This window comes from Rana temporaria, chromosome 5, assembly GCF_905171775.1.
Source record: "Rana temporaria chromosome 5, aRanTem1.1, whole genome shotgun sequence".
Lineage (NCBI taxonomy): Eukaryota > Metazoa > Chordata > Amphibia > Anura > Ranidae > Rana > Rana temporaria.
Window position 1 is genome coordinate 327,323,580 of NC_053493.1, and position 27,701 is coordinate 327,351,280.

General features: G+C 42.7%; 1 protein-coding gene across 1 annotated transcript in view; it reads left to right on the forward strand.

Annotated features, from left to right (window-relative positions):
• RAB2A (RAB2A, member RAS oncogene family) overlaps window positions 1-27,139 on the forward strand; it is a 124,996-nt gene extending 97,857 nt beyond the window's left edge. The window contains exons 7-8 of the mRNA XM_040354255.1: window positions 13,712-13,780; window positions 24,713-27,139. Coding sequence (XP_040210189.1) covers window positions 13,712-13,780; window positions 24,713-24,805 — 162 coding nt within the window. The 3' untranslated portion in view covers window positions 24,806-27,139. The remainder of the gene's footprint in view (window positions 1-13,711; window positions 13,781-24,712) is intronic.
• The last annotated feature ends 562 nt before the right edge of the window (window positions 27,140-27,701 follow it).

The following is a 27,701-nucleotide window of genomic DNA, read 5'->3' on the forward strand; positions in this document are numbered from 1 at the left end:
CAAGTATAAAAAATCCTATAATTCTATGTGGGTATTCATTAAAGCGGAGTTCCACCCATTTAAAAGTCAGCACCTACAAAAAGTGTGGCTACTAACTTTCAAAAACTGTGTATATGCTCCCCCCCCCCCATCAAAAAAAAGACATGCCAAATGTGGCATGTCAGGGGGTCACCATCACTAAAAGCGGAAGTTCCATTTTTGGGCTGAACTCCACTTTAATACTAGTTAGCCACAATTAGTTTTAATTTTTCGGTAATGCCCTTGAAATCATTTTATGTGCATTTAAAACTACTTCCTGCACTGTGAAATTGCTTAACCGCTTTGTTTTACCCCTTAATGACCAGGCCATTTTTTGCGTCGTGCGACACTGTACCCATATAACATTTATAATATACATTTGTGTGTGTGTGTGTGTGTGTGTGTGTGTGTGTGTGTGTGTTTTACAATCCCCAAGACCAGTTTGTATTAAAAATGTTAATAAAATAATTGACAATGCTTCTTTCTATAATTGTGCCATATTTGAAGTGACTCTGCCTGCTACATACTGCAGATTTCAGCTTTATGTCCATAAACATTAGGTTGCTGTATCCTTTTTCTTTTAGGAAAGCTCTGGTCAGCACAGAAGCCCCAGGGCAGTTGGATCGTGCCATACGATTTTAACACCACCTGGCCCTTTAAGAGGTTCATGATCCTGAGGGGTTTCTGATTATGTGACCGACCGCGATTAGCGGTCAGATCAAAAAGCTCCCCGATCACAAGTAGAAATCGGGAGCTTTCCGTTAGACGCTGGCAACTATCAGGTGCCATGCAGGGCGCGCACTCTCTCACAGCTGTGTTTACATTCTGGTACACATGTGTGGCCTCTCTGCATTAAGACCCACTCACCGAGAGGCCACCTATATGCTACCGCTGGTGCGAAAAAGGTAAATTGCCTTCCTCACCTGCTTTGTCTGTGCCAATTTGTTTGTCCTTGTATTGAAACTGGCTCAGTTTTGGCAGCTGCAGAAAACAACTCTACACAGAATATGCAAGTAATAGATGGGCCATAGGATGGCACCAGTAATTATGTATGATTATATATCGTATACCAGATTAACCTAGACTTAAATATTGTTTGCAGATGAGATCGCAATATAAACAAGTACATTTATGTGGCTTACAAAACGGGTGGCGCTTTTGCTTGCTGGCCAGTGGTAGGCATGACCAGCATTTTTATCAATGCATCCCAGCCAGCCTGGGAGTGAGGCATAGCACTAGATAACATTGAGCTGTCATATATACATAAGGGTGTATGAGGGAGAAAAAGATATCTGTTTTTCCCAGAATGTTCCCATTTGATTGTGCTTTACAATTGTCTGTGTCCTGGCAGCTCTGGTCTCCAGGCCTCGCTAGTGTGCCAGCTTGGTGTTCTTTTTGCTCGAGCCAAAACGTACAGCCCAGGCAGCACATAACAAATTGGAAATTTACTAGCCAAGAGGAAAAGTAGGCAGGAGCACAAAACCAGACACAGCGCACACATGGAAAAGTATATTTTTGTAATTTAACTTGATGCGTGTTGAAAAATTGAATATATAGCCCTGAACAGTAGGGAAAAACACCAAGGTATGTTGGAGTAACTGGTGCATATGATTTTAAACATCTGGAGCTCTGGACTTACTGCAGCATTGGGAATCATCTGTTACTTGTTCTTCTAACAAAGCTGGTTTGTTTAAGCCAGCGACAACATAATGCGGTCTAAAAAGAGTCATCTTGTCATTTTTGATGTCCATCATTGAAAATTAGAACTGTCTGATGTTTATTTGCGGGTAATTGTGGCCTATCGCTATATTGCTCTAAAGTTACAGTAATCCTTTCTTGGCACAGTCACACTTACAGTGCAAGAGCCATAGACCCATAAATCAGCATATAATTTCTCTTGACCTAAAATAAACTAAGCCCTTAGACTAAATTTAACTGATTTTCCCCCGTAATGAAACAAGGGAGGGAGGACGTCAAGAGAGCTCTAATGCTTCCCTCCATGTGCCAGTTGTTAAGTGCTTGTTTACATGAAGTTATCATAACACATTTCAGGATTTCATGGCTCTGTTTAATGTTTTACTTAATGTGAACAACTGAACACCCCATAAGGAATCCCAGCTGGTTGGATTTGCGCAGCTTTTGACCGCCGTTTTCAATTAGCATGGTTTGTTAGGCCTTACCGATAATTGGTATGTTAATCACAAGCGCATGAATTTTATTTATTTTTTTCCCCCCCTTATTTGAAAATTAAAAACTTCCATTTCTGAGGGTTGTGAATCAATTCGCAAGCTGGCTCTGAGCCAGATTTTCTTCAACCGAACGTCACGTCTGGAAGAACGCACTTGCTTCCCTAAGTGCTTGACGAATGTGTGATGATTAATTCTTCTCATTATTTTGCTGCAAATTCTCCTGACCCCACTATGATGATTCGATCACCCACTTAGAGCCCATGCATATTCATATTGGCCCTGCCATTGCTGCACCCACCTCGCTCTCCCTTATTTAGCTGCGGCCGGAGCTCAGTGCAGTAATTGAGCTGCAGTAGATTGATTGCTCTGGGGAGCTGTAAGGCCTTTAAAGGTGAAAACATATCAGTCCTGTTAATTAGGAAACAAAGCTCTGGTGGCAAGTTCAACAGTCAAATGCTCCCACAGTTAAAATGAGGAGGACCATGATGAGTTTTTCCTCCATGGACCATGTTTACTTTTTCAGATGTGATTAAGATTCCTCTGTACACATACATTTTCATTTCCAGTGCATCGCAGATTAAAGCCATAACGGTCATTCACAGCAATTTCTGAACTGGAAATTAGATCAGGTAGTAAAAAAGAAAAAGCTTGACAGTAGAGAAGCTGAAAGTAGAATTGCAGCTTTAAGTATTTTTTTGTTTTTGTTTTTTTGCTGGCTGTAGGCACAACTACTGTACATCTAAAGACCCATTTTTCATCACTAGTGACCGTAAATATGCCCATCATCGGGGCTTTTTATTCTGATGTGTGTAGTGTTGCCTCTGCAAGGAAAAGATTGCTACCGCTTGGTAAAAAGGAAATTATGCTCCAAACCCTACATTGTGCTAATGAACTAGGGCATCACTCATTTGAGCTGATTACTTGCACATTAAAGCAAAACTCTAGTTACACGGCCAACATTTGAATTGCGGATGCTGTAAAATTAAGGAAGAGGTTGTAGGGTAGCTCTACTTTTGTGGGGGGGGGGGGGGACAAAAATGATAGCAAATTTTAATTTAGAGTTTTTATCTTCTTAATAAATGTAAATAACTAATATGCAGAATTTGCACAGAGAAGCCCAATCCTCTTCTTCCCTGGTCCCCTGCCACTGCTCCTCCTCTTTTTTTTTGGTGCACCACCGTAGGAAACCGCTTCCTATCGGGGCACACCTGCAGACTCGGTCACAATCTGCACTGCCTGCGTCTATAGACCCAGGCAGTTTGGCTCGGCCATGCTCCCTCGTCTTAAGATTTGACTGACCATAGCCAACCCGCCCCTTCAGCAAAGCCTATGGAAGCTGTGAGAGCTTCTACCGACGGGTACAGCACTGGATCGAGTGAGGACTCAAGTAAGTATAAGGTGGCTGATACTGTTACCCAAACACTTTATTACGTAAATGCAGGGAATGCATTAAGGTAAAAAAAAAAATGAGTGTAACATGGCAACCCGGAAGCATTCTGTAGTGGCTCACTGATTTTCTCAGAAGTCTACACTAAGATTCAAGTCCGATTTTAGGCATCCCCTGCAAAATAAATTATATTTTTGGTAATATACTCTAAAAATCGTTTTTTTTTTTTCTAACAAAATGGAGCTACTTTTTAATACAGAAACCTGAAATTCATATCAAAACTCCCAGTCCTAAAATGTATTGAAACGTTTCTTTCAGTAAGTAGCTAGCTGGGTGGAGATTTTGTTGGAGAATTAACCACTCGCTGACTGGACTATTTTTTTTTTTTTTTTTTTTTTAAGTTATGGCTAGCTGCTTTTAACCTTGGTATATATTTTTTTTTTTTTTAACGATAGGCGATTCTTTTTTAGATAAATGGTCCCACGGGTGGATTTGCAGTGGGATCACTTTTTAGAAGTGGTGGGAGGGGTGACCGCAAAAGCGTTCCATCCCTTTTGTGCTCACACATGAACGCATACGCAAGGCGCGCAAGTATATGTAAACCCTGTTCAAACCACACATGTTGAGGCATTGCCACGAATGTTCGGGAAACCATAATAATTCTAGGGCAAGACCACCTCTAACTAAACAGGTAACCTGTAACATTTTTAAATTGTATCTATAGAGATTTTTAAGTATTGTAGTTTGTCGCGATTCCACGAACGTGTGCAATTTTAAAGCATAACGTGGGGTATCTACTCGGTGTAACATAAAAATTGGGTTGTCTATGGTGTTTTGTTGCATTAAAATTCATTAGTGTATTTTTTTCCTAAAAATTGTGTTTGAAAGACTATTGTGCGACAAAGTATTGCAGCAACTGCCATTTTTTTATTCTCTAGACAAGTCTCTGCTTAAAAAAAATGTTTTGGGGTTCTAAGTTTATTTTTAAATACAGATTTTTATTTTTTATTTTTAAAGTGTATTTTGTGCGTGTACTCGAGAGAGGAGCCGCACTGCAGGAGTTGGGAGTAGGCAGGCCTCCCCCAGAGGCAATCTGCCACTTTTCTCCATGCCCCGGGTGGCAATGGCGGATGTGTGAGGGGGTCCTCCCACACAGCCCGCCCTACCTGCTCCGCTTTAAAGCCCAACGGGGCAGAGGGACTCCCTATAAGGGAGTGAGAGGATTAGTCCGCTCAACCAGCCCCGTTAGTCCTTCGCCTCTCTTTTTAGAGACCGCGTGTTCAAAGTGCGTGCATGTTAACCCAATTTCGAGTGCGTGTGTAGGTGTGGTGGTTTTTGTGGGAGGGGGGTGGGCGTACTAAGCGCAGGCTTACCTCGCATAGCACACCCACCGGGAGCCGGGCTGAGACCACCAAACTCAATTCACATGTAACCGAGACCGGGATCCAAACCCCTAGCTGCAGAGGTGAATGGCTTGTCAGCGCAGTGCCAATACAGATTTAAACTTTTTTTTATAAAAGTTCCAGAAAAGGCCTGGTCAGCATGTGTAACATTTCTGTGTGTGTCACACACAAATTCTATGCATACTCTGAATCGTTGAACTTCATTTTTCTCGACTTGTCTTTTTTTTGTACGTCACCGCGTTCTTGACGTTCGGAATTTCCGACATTTGTGTGACCGTGACTCCTTTGTTCTCTATGGGGAGATCGGATGAAAATCGACGGCCTGGCAAACATATCGCCATTCGTCTGTTTTGAGCAGATCTTATCGGGTGGCAGGTGGGTGTCATCTCCGCTGACATCCGCCTGCCTTTGGTAGTCAATGGGTGGCCCGCTCGGTTCCGCCTGAAAAACAGACCGGTGGATCTGAGTGGGCCGATCGTGTGAAAGGGGCCTAATAGGGCAGGAAAAGTCCCACAAACGGAAAGATCAGAGAATTTTATAGCTTTTTCCTGTCCACTCTTTGGCGTCCATTTCTGCAGGTCTTCATTATTCTGTGATGAACAGAGGTTCCTGCAGGGTAAACTGCATGTTAAATTGGCACCATATATTGGCAAACCAGCCTCTGCACATAATATAGAAGATCAGTATAGATCCACATAAAAGCACTGATGTTTGTCAGTTTGTGCAGGAGGCTAGTTAGGGATTTTTCAACCCATAGTATTGGCACCCTAAATAGAAAATGTAGATGAAATCATTTACTTGATATAAAATTATTGTAGAAGTTGAGTGCTGCATTTTGAGTGACATTCACATATACAGCACTGTATGCTGTAAATTTTTAATAGGCTCTCGGTATCCTGCCAGATGGTTAGAAAGGCAATCTAAGGGTAAACAACATGTAGTAAAACATACAATGTTTGGATCAGTCAGGTATGTTTGGAAATGCTGGGAATAAGACAGCAAAAATTATCTATAACACACTACAGACTCCTCACAGAGGATTATGCTGAAGAGGCAACTCAAACTTCAGAGATGAGACCAAACCGCAAGACATCTAATCCTCTGAAGAATCTGAAAAGCATCTGTCTTGGTGTATAGATTGATTGATTGGCCTGGCTGCGTATTGTCTGTCAGCATTTGTGTATTATCAGTCAGAGATCATTTACATCTCGCTTATCTGACCAGAGTTAGAAATGGGAAGAGAGGGGAAGCGTATTTACTCCTCCTTTTGATTCGCTCGCCCTTCTGAGCGTGTGCATTAACCCTGTGATTGCTGAGACTTTAAGTGATTGCAATTTACAGGATTACTGATATGGAATATGTCAGTAACTGTGGTGAGGCTTCCTCCATGTCTGGAGCACACTGAATTGCTGTTAGTTATAACTTATCTTTTACTATTTGTAATCCCTATCTAACATTTGTTTTTAGGCCAACAAACGTGCCCTTTAATGAATGAATAATTGTGAGAGTGGGTGCAGGTTTAATCCCCTTATAACTAAAGGCACAGCTTTTCTTTTCAGATTCAAATGGTGTGGTGAGGGGATAGAACCACAGTCAGGTTTTTATTGCTATTGGCATCCTCATTACGGAGATCCACCTTCTGTAATCATCCTGTTCACCTATGTCTTTGGTAGTAAAGGTTTCAGAATACTTTAATATTCCCAAAGGGATTAGGATGAATCATACATTTTCATTGTTGATGTTGATTCCTGTGACAACGAAGATTATTTCCCTCATTGGCAAAATATCCTCTCACTTTCTGTTAATTCTACAGGACAAAGGGAAGGGAAATTTTCCTAATGAGATAAAGATTACCAAAAATGGAGGCTTGTTTTTACCATTTGTACCATTTTTCTGCGTTCCATTTTTTTTGTTGTCGCAAGGCACATGCTGTCACGTTTTTGAGGTCTGTTGGTCATTTTCTAATTATTTTGTATGTGTCATGTCCGCAATGAACAGAGTTGAAATAAAAAAAATGAAAAAAAGATTGGTTTTAGCCCTCACATACTCTGTACAACATGAAAAAAAGTTATGGCTTTAGACAAACTTTAATGGAGAAGTATGGGCTTATGGGAAAAAAACTACATACATGCCTAATCCCTGGTTCATACTACCGCGACTTGAGTTAAGTCGCATGACAAGTCGCGCCCCATTAGCGGCAGTGTAACAGTTCTAATAGGAGTGACTTGAGTCGCTCCGACTTAGAAAAAGGTTCCTGTGCTACTTTTGGTCTAACTTCAATACGACGTCTGTTAAAGAAGTCGTATGCAAGCCACGATAAAGTCGTGCCAGCATGTCGGATTCAGAATCGTGGCAGTGTGAACTGGGGCTTAATTCTGCAGCCTGTCTAACATTGGCCCGAAGACCAAGAATTAAGTGATCACATCACTCGGCTCTGTCTGCTCGGATATGTCAGTCACGGCTGTCCTTTGATTGTCCTACGCTCACTAGAGTACCAGACTGGGGAGGGGGTGGGTGCAGCTGGCTTTGGCTCTCTGCCGTGGGCCAAGAAACTAAGCCAGCTATCAGTAGGCAGCCAACTGGATCCCAACATTTTTGTTGGGATCCTTCCAGAACCTGGCTTAGCCCTGCCCTGTCAGCTGACTCTGGGTCACAGGAGAACAAACATGTACTCTTGTGACCCTGAGGTATGGCCATACTTCTTCTCATTTAGGCTTGCTATACATGCATTACTTAGATTTTTCCCTAAAATCATTCTAGTTACAAAACCTTTCCATTCCACCATTTTATTGTTCCCACCCCTCCACCCATGTCGTTAAAGCGGTGGTTCCCCCTTAAAAACAACTTTTTTTTATTCCACTGCCCCCCCACATTACAATTGAATTAAGGCTCTTATTATTTTTTTGCTGCTGTACATACCTTGATACAGCATCTTCACCCGTGCATCCGGGTTGCGAGTCCCGCGGGAGTGGGCGTTCCTCACATGCTGTTGATTGACGTTTTGCCCAAAAACGAGCTCTCCCCTGTCGTGTAAGCCGCGTCACGGTTGGCGAAAGGAGCCGAACGGCGAGTCGGCGCTATACTGCGCATGCGCGTCGCCGTTCGGCTCCTTTCGCCAATCGTGACGCGGCTTACGCGACGGGGGGAGAGCTCGTTTTTGGGCAAAACGTCAATCAACAGCATGTGAGGAACGCCCACTCCCGCGGGACTCGCAACCCGGATGCACGGGTGAAGATGCTGTATCAAGGTATGTACAGCAGCAAAAAAAAAATAAGAGCCTTAATTCGATTGTAATGTGGGGGGGCAGTGGAATAAAAAAAAGTTGTTTTTTAAGGGGGAACCACCGCTTTAAGAATATCATGGAAAACAAATGTTTATTTTAATTGGAGTTTGGAGGAGAGGAAGTGTGCAGGACAAAGGTCAAAAAATAAGTAGAAAAATTAGGTACAGTGCATCCGGATTGTATTCACAGCGTTTCACTTTTTTCACATTTTAATTTACAGCCTTATTCCAAAATGGATTACATTTTATTATTTTCCTTAAAATTCTACAAGCAATACCCCCATAGTTTGTTTGAAATCTTTGCAAATTTATAAAAAAAATTATAAAAATGTACATAAGTATTCACAGCCTTTGCAATGTCATGGAGATAAGGCTGTGTGCTGAGCGTACACCATCTCCTGTGCTAATAAGCACACATTTCGTCTAATGATATAATGCATCATACCTATAGCTCTATTTCCTGTATATCCCCAAGTAAAAGGACATCACCATAGCTTACGTTCTCGGCTCCATTAGCATGACTGCCCAAGCTGCCAGTGTGCTTGGCTTTTTATTCGTAAAAATCACAAAAGCATTTGACAAGCAGAAAGTAATGGCTCCAGCAGCCAATCGCCTTCTCCATGGGAAGTGACATCACAGGATATGACCTCCACGCAGGAAATTCTTCCAACAGGATGAGTTAATACAAACAACCAATGAATAATGGCTAAAGAAATCATATGGGTGGAGAAAGGGTGCAATCAGGTTTTTCCTGTCCCCTGTACCTGGAAGCTAAACAAAAGAAGCCGCATGGCTTACAAACATGGACTCCGTCTCTGACCATAATAACCTAAAGACTCCTGTATTACCGCTGATAGGAATCCTTATTCTGCGTTGTTCCAGAGAATTTCCACAACAGCCATGACACTCAAAATTGAGCCCAGGTGCATCCTGTTTCCATTGATCATCTATGACAGGGATATGCAATTAGCGGACCTCCAGCTGTTGCAGAACTACAAGTCCCATGAGGCATACCAAGGCCCTGACAGCCACAAGCATGACACCCAGAGGCATGATGGGACTTGTAGTTTTGCAACAGCTGGAGGTCCGCTAATTACATATCCCTGATCTATGAGATGTTTCTACAACTTGATTGGAGTCCACCTGTGGTAAATTCAGTTGATTGGACAGGATTTCGAAAGGCATACTCCTATATAATATCTCACTGTTTCCGTGCATGTCAGAACACAAACCAAGCCATTAAGTCCAAGGAATTGTCTGTAGACCTCAGACAGGATTGTATCGAGGCACAGAAATATTGAATGGTACAGAAATATTTCTGCAGCATTGAAGGTCCCAATGAGCACAGTGGCCTCTAGCATCCTTAAATGGAAGAAGTTTGGAATCACCAGGATTCTTCCTAGAGCTGGTCACCTAGCCTAGCTGAACGATCGGGGAGAAGGGCCTTAGTCGGGGAGGTGACCAAGAACCCGATTGTCACTTTGACAGAGTTTCAGAATTTCTCTGTGGAGAGAGGAGAACCTTCCAGAAGAACAACCATCTCTGCAGCACTCTACCAATCAGGCCTGTATGGTAGAGAGGCCACTCCTCGGTAAAAGGCACATGACAGCCTGCCCGGAGTTCGCAAAAAGACACCTGAAGGACTCTGACCATGAGAAACAAAATTCTCTAGTCTGATGAAACAAAGGTTGAACTTTTTGGCCTGAATGGCAAGCATCATGACATGGAGAAAACCATGCACTGCTGATCACCTGGCCTATACCATCCCTACAGTGAAGCATGGTGGTGGCAGCATCATGCTTCGGGGATATTTTTCAGAAGCAGGAATCGGGAGACTAGTCGGGGTCGAGGGAAAGATGAATGCAGCAATGTACAGACATCCTTGATGAAAACCTGCTCTGGACATCGGACTGGGTCGATGGTTCATCTTCCAATTAGACATGGACCCTAAGCACACTGCCAAGATAACAAAGGAGTGGCTATGGGACAACTCGATGTCCTTGAGTGGCCCAGACTTGAACCAAATTTGATCATCTCTGGAGAGATCTGAAAGGAGTTGTAAAGTCTCAAGGTTTTTCACCTTAATGCATTAAGGTAAAAAAACTTTTGTGGTGCAGTTGCCCCCAGAGCCCCCCTTTTTACTTGGCTAAAACCGATCTTTCCAGCGATAGCCCGGCAGCCGCTGTCTGGGGTCCTAACTGGATAGATTGATGGCAGCAGGAGCCATTGGCTCCCACTGCTGTCGATCAAATTCAGTGACACGGGGGTGGGGGTGAGTCCTGTTGTCTGTGTCAATGGACGCAGCGGCATGACTTGGCAGTGTGCCCGCACGAGTGCCTTCATGGAATGCAGCTCTCCGTGTGGCCACTCAATGCGGAGGAGGAGCCAGGAGGGCCGCTGAGGGACCCCTTAGAAAACAGAGGCGGCAAGTGTTAAGTGTGTTTTTGGATGGGGTGTGTTTTTGGATGGTGTGTGTTTTTGGATGGGTGCGTGTTTTTTTTTTTTTTTTTAACAAACCTTTACAATCCCTTTTTAAAATGGCTGTGCATCGATACTCCCCATCTAACCTGATGGAGCTTGGGGGAAACTGCCCAAAAATAGGTGTGCCATGATTGTAGCCTCATACTCCAAAAGACTCGAGGCTGTAATTGGTGCTTCAACATAATTGGCAAAGATTTCAAACAAACTTCTTCTTTCATGTTGTCATTATGGGGTATTGTTTGTAGAATTTTGAGGAAAATTATTAAATCCATTTTGGAATAAGGCTGTAACATAACAATGTGGAAAAAGTGAAGTGCTGTAAATACTTTCTGGATGCACTGTAGATGATGGCTGACCTATGCGCTTAAAGAGTCGGCGAAAGAGGGCCAGCATGAAAGTGTGATGTTGGATGGTAGACTGAAAGGTGAGAGGAGCTCCAGCAGATCACAGCAAAAATAGAATAGAGCAGCAGGCCATGGACAGGAGAGGAGACAGGTGTGCAGATGACGAGGGAGAGAATGGAGTGGAGTACAATACTACTGAGGGTGGGAATGGGGCTCATAAGAGAAAGTATAACTAAGAAAGGTGGTATGGGATAGGGTTGGCTTTCCATTCCTGGAGCTGTAGCAAAGCTAATCGTAGTGTTTCAGATTTGAAGGAATATGGACATGACTGCACTTCATCCCAGTAACAGCACAGCCTATTTTGTAACAGAATAAGGCAAGCCCATATTGTGTCATGTGAGCGAAGATGTTCCGACCTGCTGTGACACATGCTCACCACCAGTAGAAGCTTAATGGTACTATAAAGGGTAAAGAAAAAATAATATGAAATCCGACTTCTGTATTTGGCTAGTTTGAAAAATTTAATATATAGTTTCCTTGGTGTGTTATTACAATTCTGAGATGGAGGACGATGCTCAGCTACATACATCTATTCCTTTGCTCATATTGCCACTAAGTGGTGCTGCTCACTCTAGAACATAAACCATTGAAAGTGTCATCTTCCCCTAGTGCACTCTGTTGAAGCGTAACATCTCTAGTGTCTGCTGCCCAATGTTAGTAAGGTCACCATTAATATTTAATGGCTCTAGTTCGGCAGCAGGCAGCTCGTAAATGTCTGCCTGCTATCTGTTACTGCAGTGACTTCATATCTGCTCTGTAATTTCACCATTGGTTAATATAGCCACCTGCCCCGACAATTCAGAAATGATTTCCGGACTGTGTAATCAATGCTTCCAAACCCAGTTTAATGCGTTCCTTGTTAGAACCTATACTGAAAAAACACACTGGCTGGATAGCACCACATGTTATAGAACAATTAGATTGCTGCATGCGTACGCTGCCTCTAGTCTTCAGAGAGGATATGCTGCTCTTTTAGCGTGTGACTGCTCTTTTAGTTTATAACTTGGCTGTTATGGAAAAAAAAAATTAAGTTCTGTATATAGGTTTGCTGTATGCGCTGCAATTATAACCTTTACAAATGCACATTTGTAGGAAATCTTTTTTTTTTTTCACTGTGATCTGCTATTGCTTATTTTGCTAGCATTTGCTTTCAGGGATTATCCCAATGTTTCAGATTTATCCTAAATAAACTAATAAACTACTGTATAATAAACTATAATTGAAATTGTGCCCATCATATTTTAGCTGTTGGACTTTAGGCAGATATAAAACTAAATTTTAAGGCAGTTATTCATTAAAAAAATGTTTTTTGAATGCAACTTGTGTAATTACCAGAGGTAAGGCTTAGAAAGCACACAGGCTGTGGGAGGGCAGCAGTAGACGCCAACTAGGTGTGCTACAGTGCACATACAGTATGCTGGCAAGGAACCTGCTGACAGGTGAAGAGAGAAGACCTGACCGAATCAGTCTGTTGCTCCTTCATTATTAAGTCTTAAGTTGGGGGCAGGAAGATGACACAGCCATATTGCTAAGGAATATTTAAAAAAAAAAAAAAAAAAAAAGCTTTATTATTATTAAAATAACATGCTTACCTGTTCTGTGAAATGGTTTTGCACAGAGCAGCCCTGCTCCTCTTTTTCTTAGGACCCTCATCGACGCTCCAGTCTTCTCTTCAGCAAGTGCTTCCATGGAAAGCCGCTTTCCGTGGGGGCACCTTGGTCTGCTCGTGCCTGAGCTGCCCTGTCCATCTATTTATATGCAGAGTACACACCTCAGCCCTGCCCCCCGCTGATTCATCACTGCATTTGATCAACCGCTACTATCAATACGCCCAGGGATGAGCAGATCGCTGTATCGGATCGGGCTCAGATAAGGAATTATGGGGGTAGGGGGCATTTTGCAGCACAGAAGGTTTTTCAACCGACAACAGCTGCCCCTTAGCAAGCCTATGGGTGATGTCAGCAACCAGGCTCTGCAGCCATTGTCGCTGCTCTTTTACACTGTAGAGAGAGCATGTGGCTGGACCAGTGTGACCTCTAAATGGGTAGCAACAGGCAACTTTCCTTTTACAGGGTAGATGAAATAGACTTAGAATGGGGAGGGAGTAGATTTAAAGAGGTTCTTCAATTTAGAAGCGACATACTGTAGCTGCTTTCTTTTAATAACGGGACACACCTCACCTGAGCCGGCTCCTCGTCCCCAATCGTCAGCATGTTTCCCAGTGCATGCGCACTTTGTAAATGGTCCCATAGCTTTCAGGGACCTGTGACGTGCCCCAGAAGGCTGCAGGGGCTGAACTTCCGCTTGGATTACCACAATGATCTGACCGGAAGTGGGAGCAGGTACCTGTCAAAACCAGGTACCTGTTACCCCCAACTTGTTACTGGGCAACACCTACTCTTTATATCGACATCAAGTCAGTACAACCTCTAAATTATTGTTTTTTACATTTTTACTCCATATGATTATTTGTGAACTAAGATGATATTTGTGTCGCACAGCATCAATTTCTTGCATTTTTAATTTTGAATTGTTCTTCTGTTTTAGGCATTTATTAATACAGCAAAAGAAATTTATGAAAAAATCCAGGAAGGAGTATTCGACATAAACAATGAGGTAATTTATTTCATTTTTAACTGAAGCCCGATGTTGGACACTGCTTTACAATTATGGTTTTAGAAAGTGTATATTATGAGTTAAAAGGTTATCTCTTCAAGTTCAACTGTATTGGACCTGTTGCTACACATGAGATTGATCTGAGTCTTTGAGAAGATGACCTTTACCCCACATGTAAAGGATGAGCAATGTATGTTGGATGTTTAAAACCTTTTCTTTGAAATTTGGATTACAACTATTTCTAGGAAGGTTATCACATACTGTCAGTGAAATGTCCTGAGAATCGGGTAGTGCCTTTTGTCCTTTCAGAGATAGTGACCTGTTAAAGTCCTACTGCATGATTGGATCTAACCTGTTGTACAACATTTTGAATATGCCATTACAGCCTGAGTTGGGTATAAAATTGTGCCCACCTTTTTTTTGCATTTTATGAATGCAGTTTCCTTCATTTGTTGGGCTCTTCAATAACACTATATAGTCACAGGTTTAGGCAGGATAATTCTAGTGTGTGCTAGGAAATTACTGGCCTTTTACATTGTTACTATGAGCATGCTGTGTACATAGAAATTGTTCATTATTACACAAATGATAAAAAGATGGCAGCCTCCTTCTAGAAGACTCAACATAATGGAAGACTTGTTAGGCTTGGTGAGATATTAGGGGTCTGAAAAGACCCCTAACATCTCCCCTTTGAGACATGGAAAGGGGCTGAGGACACGGGTTCCCCAGTCCTTTTCTCTGCAGCCTCGGCATCACTGAAGATGAGTGGACAGGAGACTGCGACGCCTGTTCATTCATAAACTGAAGTATCGTAAACACAGTTTGCGATGCTCAGTGATCACTGACTCTGCATTTGGAAAAAGAAGCTGGTAAATGACATATTTAACAGCTGCTTTCTCCGCTCTCCATCCTGACAGATTTGGAACAGGGGGGACATGGAGGGGGAGCGGAGGGAGACTGAAGTAGGACATGGTGGGGGACCTTGAAAGCATGGAGAAGGACACTGGGGACAGTCGGGGTTGAACGGTGGGGCAGTTAAAAGCACCACTCTCCCTGTATGGATTTCAATAAAGCAACTGAAAGCCGCGGGGGAGGGAGAGGAGAAGCGGCTGTCAGCTGCTTCATTGAAATCTATGCAGGGAGATCGTTGCTTGGTGCAGCCCCAACCGCCACACGAATCGCCTCCTGACTGCCTAGGCATCGGAGCATTTGCATGAGTACAAGTACTCGTGCTCTTTATCGGCACCCTTACTAGTTTCAGTATTGGTGCAACGCTAGTGGCCATAGATTAAAAATTGTCCAGTTCAGCAGGGACCAGACAAATTTTAATCATTTGATGGCCATCCCTGTTTGACATAATGTGATTGTTTTGTTTTAAGAGACATCAACATGCTAGAGACCTTTTTTTCCTCCATCTTCCTCATGTGTGTGAATGGAGACATCTTTTTATTTTATTTTTCCTTCTTTTCTTCTGGCTGAAAGTTTTTTTTTTTTTTTTTTTTTTTTTTCCCCCCCAAAGAATCATCCATGAACAGCTTTAGAAAGACTGTACAATTCGCATCTACAAAGTAAAAGGAACCTATTGGGACTAAATTATATATAAAAAATTAAATATTGCTCACTTATTTTGTAGGTGCGGGTTCTGAGACTGTATTCCTTGTGCTTCACTACTTTAGGAATTGCTGACCCAGAGCAAGCTTTTGCATATTAAGTGTCCTTGCATGCTTGCTCCCAGTCAGTGACTGATCAAGTAGGGAAGGTGGGATAAGGATGATAATCCCAGGACATAACACAATTGAAAATGGCTCAGTAATGGTGTGACAAGGCTTCTGTAAAGAAGTGCGGGATTGTAAAAGAAAAAGCATACATACTTGTCTAACTACTGTAGCATCAGCTTGATGCTGTAGCTGTCTCCCGTGGCCTCTAAGCCCAATAACTGATCAATCCAGTGACTGCATATCACTCAGATCCTGGGTCTGCTCTGATCAGAGAGCAGTGACTGTAGATCGCTGCTCTTTGCTCTGCTCCTGCAGCTCTCACTGCGGAGGGGGCGGGAACAGGGGATTTAGGCTCCCAGTGGTGAGCTGAGAGGGCTGAGCCTGCTGTTGGTCAGGAATCTTGGTGGATCCCATCATTATTGTCCGTATGGTGGGTCTGTGACTTCAGCCGACAGCAGACGTTAAAAGTAAGTGCACTTCTGCGACCCACGAGAAGTATGGCCAAACGAGATTTGAGGATTCTTCTTTCTTTCTTTCTTTCTTTCTTTCTTTCTTTCTTTCTTTCTTTCTTTCTTTCTTTCTTTCTTTCTTTCTTTCTTTCTTTCTTTCTTTCTTTCTTTCTTTCTTTCTTTCTTTCTTTCTTTCTTTCTTTCTTTCTTTCTCTTCCAACATAATCCTAGAACTAAGAGGATGGCTCTTGCACCCTACGGTTCTGTCATTACTGGACATGCTTTGGTGGGTGTAGCCACTCGGACCCACTTTTAGTTTGACAGCAGAGGTCCTGGTCTGTGTAACGGGGCAGCTGGCAACATGTCCTGCTTCTTGATGACTGGAATAAAGTGCAACTAACAGTTGTTCATTTCTTTTGGGGCTCTTTTTGATTTGACAATTGCACATATCTAAGCGTCCCCCTTAGTGTTGCATTTATTTTTAAATGGTGCAAAATTTTGAAACTTTTTTTCCATTGGCCACACATCCGTTTGAGAAATGGGAATTACAAATGTTTTTAAAAAAAAAGTGAGCTGCAACCAAAACCCAGTGAATGATCATTTGGCTTTTCATTTGCTTGCTATATGGATATGCCCTTAGTTGTAATTTGGTGTATTGTTTGTCAGCCAACACTGCTAGCTGTTTCTAGAAGGACCACAAGGGGGTGCAGTGGAGGCGCTGTGTTTCTATGTTTGTGATGTTTGTGTGGGTCAGGGGTTGCAGACTTTGGCAGAGCATTGTGGGAAAGTTCCAGCAGCCCTGCAGCTGCTTACACTACATGTGGCCTGTGTGTAAATGGAGGACTACATTTTCAAGCACTAGCTGTTCATAAAGCATGGATACTGCAGGGGTCGCCACCTGGCTCAGCTCTCACTGCCACAGGACTTGTTCTCTTTTGTTTTCTGTTATTTGAAACAAGGTTGACTGCTGCTTTTGGATCATTAACAGTTTGCAGTCTGTCAACTACATTTCTCCCTAGAGTTCACTGTTCCTAGTTAGACCTTGGATCTTTGAAGTTTCTTTATAAGTTCATACCTATTTTCTTGCCATGTATTGTCTTTCTGGTTTTCAGCTGCTATGCTAATATATTATGGTTTATAAGGACACTTCTCCCTCTACTGCCTTTGTCCTTTCTTAGTAGCTTTCTATTTGCCAAAAGCAACCAATCATGTTTTATTTGGTTGCTCTGGGCAACTGATCATCTTTAATTTCAGTACAATAGTTTTCAGTTATCAGAAACCACTCAACCTACAATGCCATCAAGAAAATAGTTTTATAAACTGGATTTCAATTTGTCCTGAAAAAAGCTGTTAAACACGCGGGGGTATATTTACAAAGCAGTAAATCTGACATTCATTGCAGGTCAATCTTCCAGGTGCGTGTGTATTTAAGTGAGATTGATTCGCCACCATAAAAATGTGATAAGTCACATTTGCTGCTTCATAAATATATCCTTTTGATATCCGACAGTTTTTGTGGCATATTATGGTGTGTAGCATACACCAGTGTGTAAAAAAAGATCTGCATTGTGTTTGATTTATACTCAATGTAATGTTGTCTTGATTATCATGTCAACCACTAGAGTGTTATTTTCTCTAAAACATTTAGGCTTAATGTACACGAGACATTTTATAACCTCTCCTGAACGATTTAAAGGGACACTAAAGCGTTGTGTTTAAAAAAAATTGCAAACATACTTACCTCCACTGTGCAGCTCGTTTTGCACAAAGTGGCCCCGAATTTCCTCTTCTGGGGTCCCACGGTGGTTCTCGCGGCTCCTCCCCACAAGCGCTAACCCCCTCTGGGAAGCTCTCTTCCGAGGGGGTTACCTTGTGGACACGCTCCCGTTTGATGCAGTCGGCGGCCATAGCTGCCGAGCATATCACTCGGGCCCCGGCACGCTGCGTCGTTAATTTGAGTCATTGATTTGATTGATGGCAGCGGGAGCCAATGGCTGCACTGCTATTAATCATCCAATGAAGAGCCGACTAGAGCTAGGGGAAAGCAATGTCCACGCCCACAGTCGGTAAAAGTAAAACTTTTCAAATGCCTCTGACCATCCATCCTGAACACATTTATTTTTTGTGGCTTTCCAAAAAATGCTTCAAAACTCCACTGCTTAAGGGCCCTTTCACACCTACGGACAAACGGTCCGTTTATTACAAGTCCGATTACGGACTTGTAATGTATCCCTATGGGATTGCAGACGTTAGCGGATGATGCATCCGCTAACGTCCGCAACCATCCGCGTCCGCAAAGATCCGCTTTTGCGGACGGAAGAAACCCCTATTTTTCTTCCGTCCTGCGTAACGGATCGGATGAATATGGACACACGGTCTGTATTCATCCGATTCCCCATAGGGGAGACCTAAGGAGAGACAGAGCGGTCTCTGCACTGTGTGCGGGGACCGCCCTGTCCGCCGACAGCTCAGTGGGGATTTACGGAGGAATCCCCGCTGAGCCAAACGGGCTAACGGAGCGGATCAATATGGATCCGCTCTGTGTGAAAGAGCCCTAAAAAGTATTATAAGTCACCCTGTGTACATGTACTGATAAGATAACACAGAGGAGAGTTCAAGGGCAGCTGAAAAAACACCCAACTGCTCCTAAATGTCCGTCTACCAGCAACAGTGTACATGAGGTTTTAGACTGTGTTTTTTTTTGTTTTTCACATGTGCAGGAGAGTTGACTCGCCTATTTGCTTTTTCGCCTTGGTCGTCTTCATGGGTTGTCCATAGTTAAAGTCCAGGATTCTTACAACTTTACATTTTCAGATCCTTCTCCCCAGGCTTGATTAAAAAACTGTAATATATAATGACTTTTAGCTCTTCTGTCCTGCTCACGTTATCCCCTCTCTCAGGAAGTTTCTCTTTTGCTGAAGTCAAATCCCTGAAGATAAACGGCACTACATTTCCCATGATGCAAGGAAGGGGAGGGTGTGTGGGTGGAGCGAAGGGCTCTATCTACAATTGACTGGCTCATGTCAGTCAAATGACTTGGTTCTAGTAGGAGGTTCAGACCATGAGTCTGAGCCTCCTTGTCCCACTGACTGCAGCGAGCAATGATCTAACTAGATCACTACTAGCTGAAACAAAACTACTGTGGTGAAGTTACAAGACTGGTGGCTGCTGCTTTGGATGGCACAGCGGCCACCAGTCTTACAAAACAGATATGCAGAGGAGCGAACCGTTATATTCAAAATACAAGTGTGGCTTTCTCACCGACGGAAGGAATTTTAGGTGAAAATTAGCACATGCTGACAAGGTAAAGAAGCACCGTTGCAGATTGTAAAAATAATTCTTCCTGGAGTTTTCCATTAAGAAAGCCATTCAGCCAATTCAAATTTGAGCTGTGGGTGCCCCTGTCGGCACCACTGGAATGGAATTAGGTGGCCAAACAGCTCCTGCATCCAATAATATGCAGGCACTGTTTGGGTGCTAAATAAAAAATAAGAAAAGTATTTGGACAGCCGCACTCCAGAAAAAAACCTTTATGGTTGCCATTATTAGTAATAATTGTAAACACTACAAATCGCAGCAAAATAAGGGATAACTGCAGCTGACGCGTTTCGCACTTGGGTGTTCTGGCAGCTGTTGAAGGCAGCTGTTCCGAATACAATAGCCAACAGGTAAGATTGTCCATGTGTGCTGGTTAATGTGGATGGAGGAATCTGTTGGACCTCTTTCCTTCAGCCTGCAGGCCGAACAAAAGAAATCTAAGTGTATGGTCAGATTTTTTTTATTTTTTTTTCTATTCCGCAGCCTAACTGCAGCTTAATTTTTTTACCTGTATTTCAATGCGTCCCAGCTCTGTTTCTGTTTGTGTTTCTTTGCATCACAGCTCAGTTGTGATGTTTAGAATTAAATGACCTTTCAATAAAGTAAAATAAAAAAGTGCTCTGCACTTTAAAAGCTCAAGGCATTGCTGGCCAGGTCAACACTTCTTAGATTTTACCATGTAGATAATGTGAATCATCCCTTTTGACCCCATAGTGTCAGCGGTAAAACGCCGCTATTTTTACTGTCGCAGATATGGGCGGATTTGCGGCGCATTTCGGCCACTAGCGGGGCACATTTAACCCCAGCTAGCGGCTGCGAAAGGGTTAAAACCGCCCGCAATGTGCTGCTGAAGCAGCGCATTGCAGGCGGTATAGCCACGCTGTCCCATTGCTTTCAATGGGCAGCAGCGGTGGTGGAGGAGCGGTATACACACCACTCCTTCACCGATCCAAAGATGCGGATAGCAGGACTTTTTTTTACCGTCCTGCTAGCGCAACGCTCCAGTGTGAAAGCCCTCGGGCTTTCACAGTGAAATGTGAGCAGCTTTTTAAGGGTGGCTTGCAGCCGCTATTTAACGCTATAGAGCCTGCAATACGCTGTCTGTGTGAAAGGGGTCTTTGTTGTTTTGCTGTTGGTGCTTCTGCTTCTCCTTTTTCAGGTGTTCTCAGTCTCTTTCTGGTTTTTATTTTATTTATTACAGGTACTTCTATAGTGCCATCCATTTACGCAGCGCTTTACATTGAAGGAGCTTACAATCTAAGGTCCCTAATGCACATTCATACACATACTGGGGCCAATTTAGACGGCAGCCAATTGCCTACAAGCATGACTTTGGAGTGGTGAGAGGAGACCACAGTTCACTCTTTATTATTTTTCTAATAATTTGGGTGCTCCCTGTTTTAATGCATTTGCCTGTTCCTGTTTTGGGCTCTCTTTAATCTTCAGCACTTTGGCACACTCTTCTTCGTTGGCCTGTTTACCATCTCGCTTTGCCTGATTTTTTTTTTTTCCCCTTCACAGCTGCTCAGCTCTTTTATGTAAACGGTCATGCTATGTCTTATATTTTGTCAGCGTGAGTGTGGTGGTTTTGTATTTACACTTCTCCAGGCTATTTTCTTCTTGGTTTGCGTGCACCTCGTCCCCTCTTTAGATTAGGCCTGTAATCCCCCCAGGCCTCATGGTGCTCCACTTGTCCACTCTCCTTCAGCATCCTGCACCGTCACCACCACACCCCTAGTGTCTTTGTACTCCTCGGAGCTCTCCCTCCCTGTCTCTCAGCTATTATCTCATGCTCTTTGTCTTTCTGAGTGAGAGGGGATATGACACACGGGGGAGGGGAGATCATGTATTATTCTAAGCCAGTAACGCGAATATAAAAAGCTGTAGGAAAGTTGGGCAGGTCGTGGTTCATTTGTTGTAGAAGTTCCTTGTTCATGTGTAGCTTAATACAGCACCTGACTGCTTCACTGTGCCTTTATGGAGCTCTGATTGCAATCTGCTGTAAGAGCCAGCCGTCTGTGCTACTTTACTGGCGTAACGCCAAGTCTGGCTCTTAGAGTCCTCAACAACTTGCTACCAGCCAAGAGGGGGCAAAACCAATGAGCCATAGGGCATGCTTTTTATTAAAACAGAGTTGCAGAAAGCCCAGAAACCACATCAGCTGCTGTCGATAGCAAGCCATTGCCAGAAACCCCAGGGCTACTACAGTTGCAGAACAACTGCCAAGCACTATAAATCTGAGATTTAGTGTGACGCAAAGTTTCCTTAAGAGCTTAATTTCTGAAAGCTACTGTATTACTTCCCTCCTCCCTTCTAAAGTGCTGTGTTCTTAGGTGAAACCCACTTGAGGCAGCCAATGTTAAGATAGAAGTGTGATCTTGATGAATGAAAGGAGCTGCTCCGTGTGTGGGTTGCTGGCGAGCTGCCACGTCTTTGGGGATCATAGAAATTATTGATGACACTGAACACTTGTATGCATCTCCACAGCTGATTCAACATGGAAAATGCAGTCTGGAGAAGGGAAGTTTTTCTATTGGTTTACATTCCACAGAGTTTGATATCCCGGTTTGGGAGGGGGATTTTCAAGGAGTTATTTGCTCCTGGTTTAGCTTGACGAAAATATGAAGGCGCTTCTTAGGCAGTGTAGAAAATTGCTTAATTAATCCTTATACAATGCACGTATTTATTTTTACTGGCACACGTCCAGGGCCTGAGAGGGAAAGAAACAGCGAAGACGCACAAAGCCTGTATATTATAAAACAAACAATTCTGTATTGTGTGCTCTGACATCCTGCACCAGGAATTGCTTGGAGTCTAGTATTTATCACACACCACAACTTTATAGACTTCTGTTAGGAAAGTGTCAGGCAAAAGAATTGTCTTGGATAATTTGCTGCCCCACAGTAACCAAATTCAGCTACTGTGGCACTCTTAGGCAGCACATACACGGATTGAATTTTGGCCTGTTCTCCCGGTGGGGATGGTAGGAGGGATTACTGCATTAATACTGTCTGTGTTGATGGGGAAATCAAGTGAATTTCTTTCCTGACAACCAGCTGTTTTATGAATTTTTTCTTGTATGAGATGAGGGAAAATGGCTACATTTTAAGTATTGATTCCATCCAAAACTGATCTTTCAGATGTTATAAAGGTACAGGCGAAATGGCTCCACTTGTAGCTGCTATGGTCCTGCTCAAAATATTATTTTTGTTTGCTACTTTGTGTATTGTAAATTAGATTGTAAAGATCTAATGTCAAATGACTGCTTAAAGCGGAAAGTTCAGCTTGTTTGCCTACCCAACCCCCCACCCCTCTCTTTAACTATTGCCACTTGGATGGGGGGGTGGGTGTAGTGGTTCACTGCTTTTGGCAGGTACCCGCTCCCTCTTTCTGCCCAGATTGCCTAGGCGATCCAAGCAGAAGTGCACAGCCATTTTTGGGGTGCCTGGACCCGAAGCCCATTAAAGAATCGGCTTGGGTGAGGACAGAGCTGGATCACTGGACAGGTAAGTGTCTTTATATTAAGGCCTCATACACACTGGACGTTTTTGTTAGTTTTTACAGCAGCTGTTTTTGGCAGTAGACGTTTTTTTTCTACAGTCATTGAACTCTCCATGTTATCCTATGTGTCCATGCACACGTAGGCTACTATCGGCAGTTTTGGGCAGTGGCATTTTTCAGCGGTAAAAAAAAAACCCAAAGCTAGTGGGTTCTGAGAGACGTTTTTCAGCTGTAAAAATGCTCCAACACTGAAACACTCAAAGTCACTCACCAGTGTTTTATAACATTTTTGATCCATTGAAAAAAAAAAAAAATCTTAAAAAAAAAAAAAAGCCTAATACTCGGAAAAAACGCAAAAATTTTTGAAAAAACTCACTACAAAGCTACTGGCGTTTTTAGAACGTTATTTTAACGTCCAGTGTGCATGAGGCCTAAATGTCAGCAGCTACAGTATTTGTAGCTGTTGGCTTTTAATTTAATTTTAATTTATTTTTTATGGGGGGGGGGGGGGGGGTCTGCTGCTTCCTTTAGTGGGGCACAATTTCTGGTGGAGAGATGTCGCAATGTAAATTGGATTGCCAGCAACCAAGCAAAACTAACTGTTGTGGGCAGAGTTTGCCTTTGACCTGCAAATGACCCTATAGAAATAGAGGCGAAAGCACAAAATAAGATTCCTAGTTTTTTTTCTTGTGGATGTTAAAGTCAAATCCATGCATCTGACTGGTTCTTGTAAGCTGCATTTCCACTGTTTGTTTCCTGATGAACCGGAAAAAATTACTTTGCGGGTGGCCCTGTTGGCACTGGCTGTCCAAATAAGTCGCAGGAAATCCATCCATCAGTGCTGTATACTGTGGATGGTAAAATCTGCAGGCTGAACACAAACAATTGATGTATATGACCAGCCTTATCACTACCTTTTTTTAAAAGCATATTAGCGATCAAAATTAAAAAATTATATATTTCCACATTTTATTTCAATTATTTGTAACTACCCCTATTAATCAAAATAATCTTAAAGTTCGTAAACTATGTGAAGATCCCCACACATTTACCTTGAATTCTGTTACACATACACTCTGTGTCCTGCTGATGGGCATTGCGGTGTTGCACAGTTCACAGGGCCTGCTTTCTGTACTATTGAGATTCCGAGGAAGAGTTTTTCGGGAAGCGCGGTCTCCTCCTGGTCCCTTCTGTGATGGGCGTTTCTCAGCAGACACAGTTCCGCCTATCACGGACGCACTCTCACCCTCTGACTCAGTTTCCCAGCAGACACTGTGTTCAGTGTCCTGCCAATCACGGACGTCTTTTCATCCTCGGACAAGAGGACATCTGTGATTGGCGGAACACTGAGCACAGTGTCTGCTTGGAAACTGAGTCCGAGGATGAGAGAATGACTGAGATAGGCAGAACTGTGTCTGCTGAGAAACGCCCATCAAGGAAGGGACCAAGAGGAGACCGCGACTTTTAAACAATGAATGGACGCCCGCAGCCTGTCAAATTTCAGGTACACTGACTCGGGCACAGTGAGGCTGCAAATGGGCATTGTTGACCCTCTTTTCTGCTTTCAGTAGCTGATGCATTTCTCACCCTAGGCTTATACTTGAGTCAATACGTTTTCACAGTTTTTTGTGTTAAAATTAGGTACCTCGGCTTATACTCGGGTCTGCTTATGCTCGAGTATATACGGTAATTCCTTTAAATTTAAAGAGTCTGCACTAAGAAAAAAGGGACTTTGCCATTGCTGACCGTGTTCTTGAAACATGGTTTGCAAACTTGTCCTAGGTCGCTGGCTTAAAGTATTAAAACCACTAGAGCCAAGCAACTGGTGTTTTTTTTGAAGAGATTGACAATAGAAACCTAATGCATGTTATTCAGTCTAGATTTATCTTAGACAGGATACAGTGTAAAATGTATTGTCCTTATTGACTTTCTATCTCTTGTTTTAGGCAAACGGCATTAAAATCGGACCACAACATTCAACGCCTGGATCACCTGGGTCTCATATGGGAGGACAGCAAGCTGGAGGCGGGTGCTGTTGAGCCTCATCATTCCATGCGAAGAGCCTGAAGTGGCTGTTTCTTGTCCATAGGCTATTGTACTTTTACCTTCTCTTCTCCTTCTCCAGTTTCAATGTTCACTTTAAAGAAGATTTTTGAAATTGTATTCATACTGTATCATTTGCTTTTGATTTAAAGGTTTGATTGTGGTTGTTAAATGTTGTCTTGTTCCCCCCCCAAAAAAAAAAAGAAAAACTGAATTGACACTAAGACGTTTTCATAGTATTTTAAATGGTTTGTGTAGGTAGGATTCACGGATCTGTGGTGACCTGTGCAAAGGGACATAACATTAAACAATAAAACCATTGATTATACCCATTTTCTGTCTACCAATATATATGCAAGAAGATTGACATGGTATGGTTAACCAGAAGTGAAATTGTATTGTAAAACAAAGGCAGTACAGATCACAGTGAGCGTCCTCACCTTAGATCAAGTGCTATTGGTGGATGACAAGGTGGTAGCTGCTGGGCTATGGATCTGCAGAGCCTAGTATGCTCGGTCAGCCCTTATTTGATCACATAAGGAAAGATTTGCAGTTCCTCCACAAAAGATTTCATGGACCTTTGCTGAATCACTTTGTCAATATCAACTGATGGCTACCTCATTGCTAGTGAGGTGCAGCAACCACTTCACCTATTAATGGGCGTCACTCCCTTGCTAACCCAGGGCACAGCAGAACCTTACTCGTTAGCAAGAGAACAGCGATAAAGCTTTTTGTTGGTCTGGCTAGCAAGAGAGCAAAGCCAAAGAATAAGTCAGGTGTTCTGGTATTGGCGTCTGGATCGCTCTTGTGAGGCCTCATATTGCAGAGTAAAATAACGCAATATAATGCATTTAGCTTGTTACACTCTTTACTGCTAAGAGTCATTGCCTGTGGGAGCAACTTATAGTAAAATATATCAACATGCAACAAATGTTTAAAAGGCCATTAGCATTAAAATGGTCATGACACTGTTTTCATAAATTCCAGCTTACCACAGCCCATGGTATGTGTTGTGGTGCATTGTACTCTACTGTACAATGTGTTGGGCTGCCATTCACAGTGAAGGGCTTTGGAAGGCATCACACATAGAGCAGTGGTGTTGTCACAACGCACAAGTGAGATAAGCCTTAAAGGGCACACATTGCAGTGAGTATACAATTTAGGTCATTTTTGATGTGACTGTTGCGTGTTTACATGCTTGATGTGCTCCATTGCCATTTCCCCTACAGATGTGTAAATCCCCCCCCCCCCCCCCGACACCACAGTCAACAACCTTGCTAAAGGACTGCTGAAATAAAACCAAATCTTGCATAAGTCAGCTAGACAGTCTGTTTCTGGTAAGTCTGAGTAATTGATAGATTGCCCTTGATAGAGGAGAATAGTTGGGCACAGTAACTGTGCTTTACTATTGCTCAGGAAGCACGTAAAGTATATAATGGACAATTATGACTGCCCTGGTGTAGATGGATTTGAGGACAAAGGTTTTTCAAGGTGTTACACATTGGCAGGTTTACTTTATTAGTGTATATATGTATATACATATTTTTGTGTGTATGTATATATAATTGTATTTTTTGACCTAGGTTTTGAAGGATGGCTCATTTTCAGGTTTTCCATGTATATGTGTGCTAATGTTTTCAGCTGCCAGTAGTCCATTATAGACTTTTGTGGGGATATGATCAAATTTCTTTTAGACAGAGTATGACACAGATTTATTGGTATTCAGGCTAATTTGACAGGGTTTTAAAGCAGAGCTTCAACCAAAACTGGTTGTCCTGTGGAAGCCCCGACAGGCTTTAGTAGGGCTCTCTAAATTCCCATGGAGAATGCAGAGCACACCATTAGCAGATTATTGGGTATAAAACTTTGCCCCACATAAAGTATTAGTTTTGCATAGGACTCTACTTCAACTGTAAAGAGCTAGGTATAAAATAAGAATTGAATTTTAAAATATTGGTAGATAGGAAATTGTGTATAATCAAAGTGTTTATGTATCATATTTACTCATGTAAAGTGTGTATATGATGCTACGATATGTATGGAATATTGGAGGGAGAAGAGAGCTTTGTGTTTTATTAGAACTAATTTACTGGAGACGATAACAATAAACCTGCTCTATTCCTGCTTTTGTCATGAAGTAAAACACTCATCTTGTCATGAACTGACCTAGTGAGAACGTTCATTTGGTTTTCATTTTAATACGGACTTGTGTTGCGTTCATTGCACTGTTCTCAGTTTTGCACATCATTTTGTGATTGTTTAGTGGCTTTTGTTCACAGTGTAAAATTTTAGGTTATTGTTGGGATATTAAACAGATTTTTTGTTACAGGCCTGAAAATGACTTTGTGGTTTGCAGATGCGTCATAAAGAGACTGCGGGAATTACCCAGTAGTTGCTTTTCAACTACAACATATTTTGGATGGCGGTCACCTGCCTGGTTTTCCCCTGGTGCACATGATTACATGGAGTGCTCCTTAGGCCCTTTGCACACAGGTAATATTATGTGTCCCTGGTGCCTTTGCTCTTGGTAGATACAAATCCATGTGTTTTATACAGCCTGTCTTTACCTCTTAACTCGTAAAGCACTGCTCCTTGTTAAGAATACAGGTGATATAGAAGTACACTAGACTGCACACATACCGAGAGCCATAGTGAGACTCGCCTGCTTTGTCATAGAGACAAGCACACTGTATGCACACATGGATGTATGTTAATCAGCAGTTGCAACACTCAAAGCGATTATATGTGTGGAGAAAAATGTATCTTGTGCTAAGGCCCTGAGTGCTGTACAACATAGACCTGGACACTTGACCTGTTCAGCAGTATTGCTGCAAGTCCACACATCCGGTCCATAATGCACAATGACCTGACTGCACAGTGGGAAAATAAAAA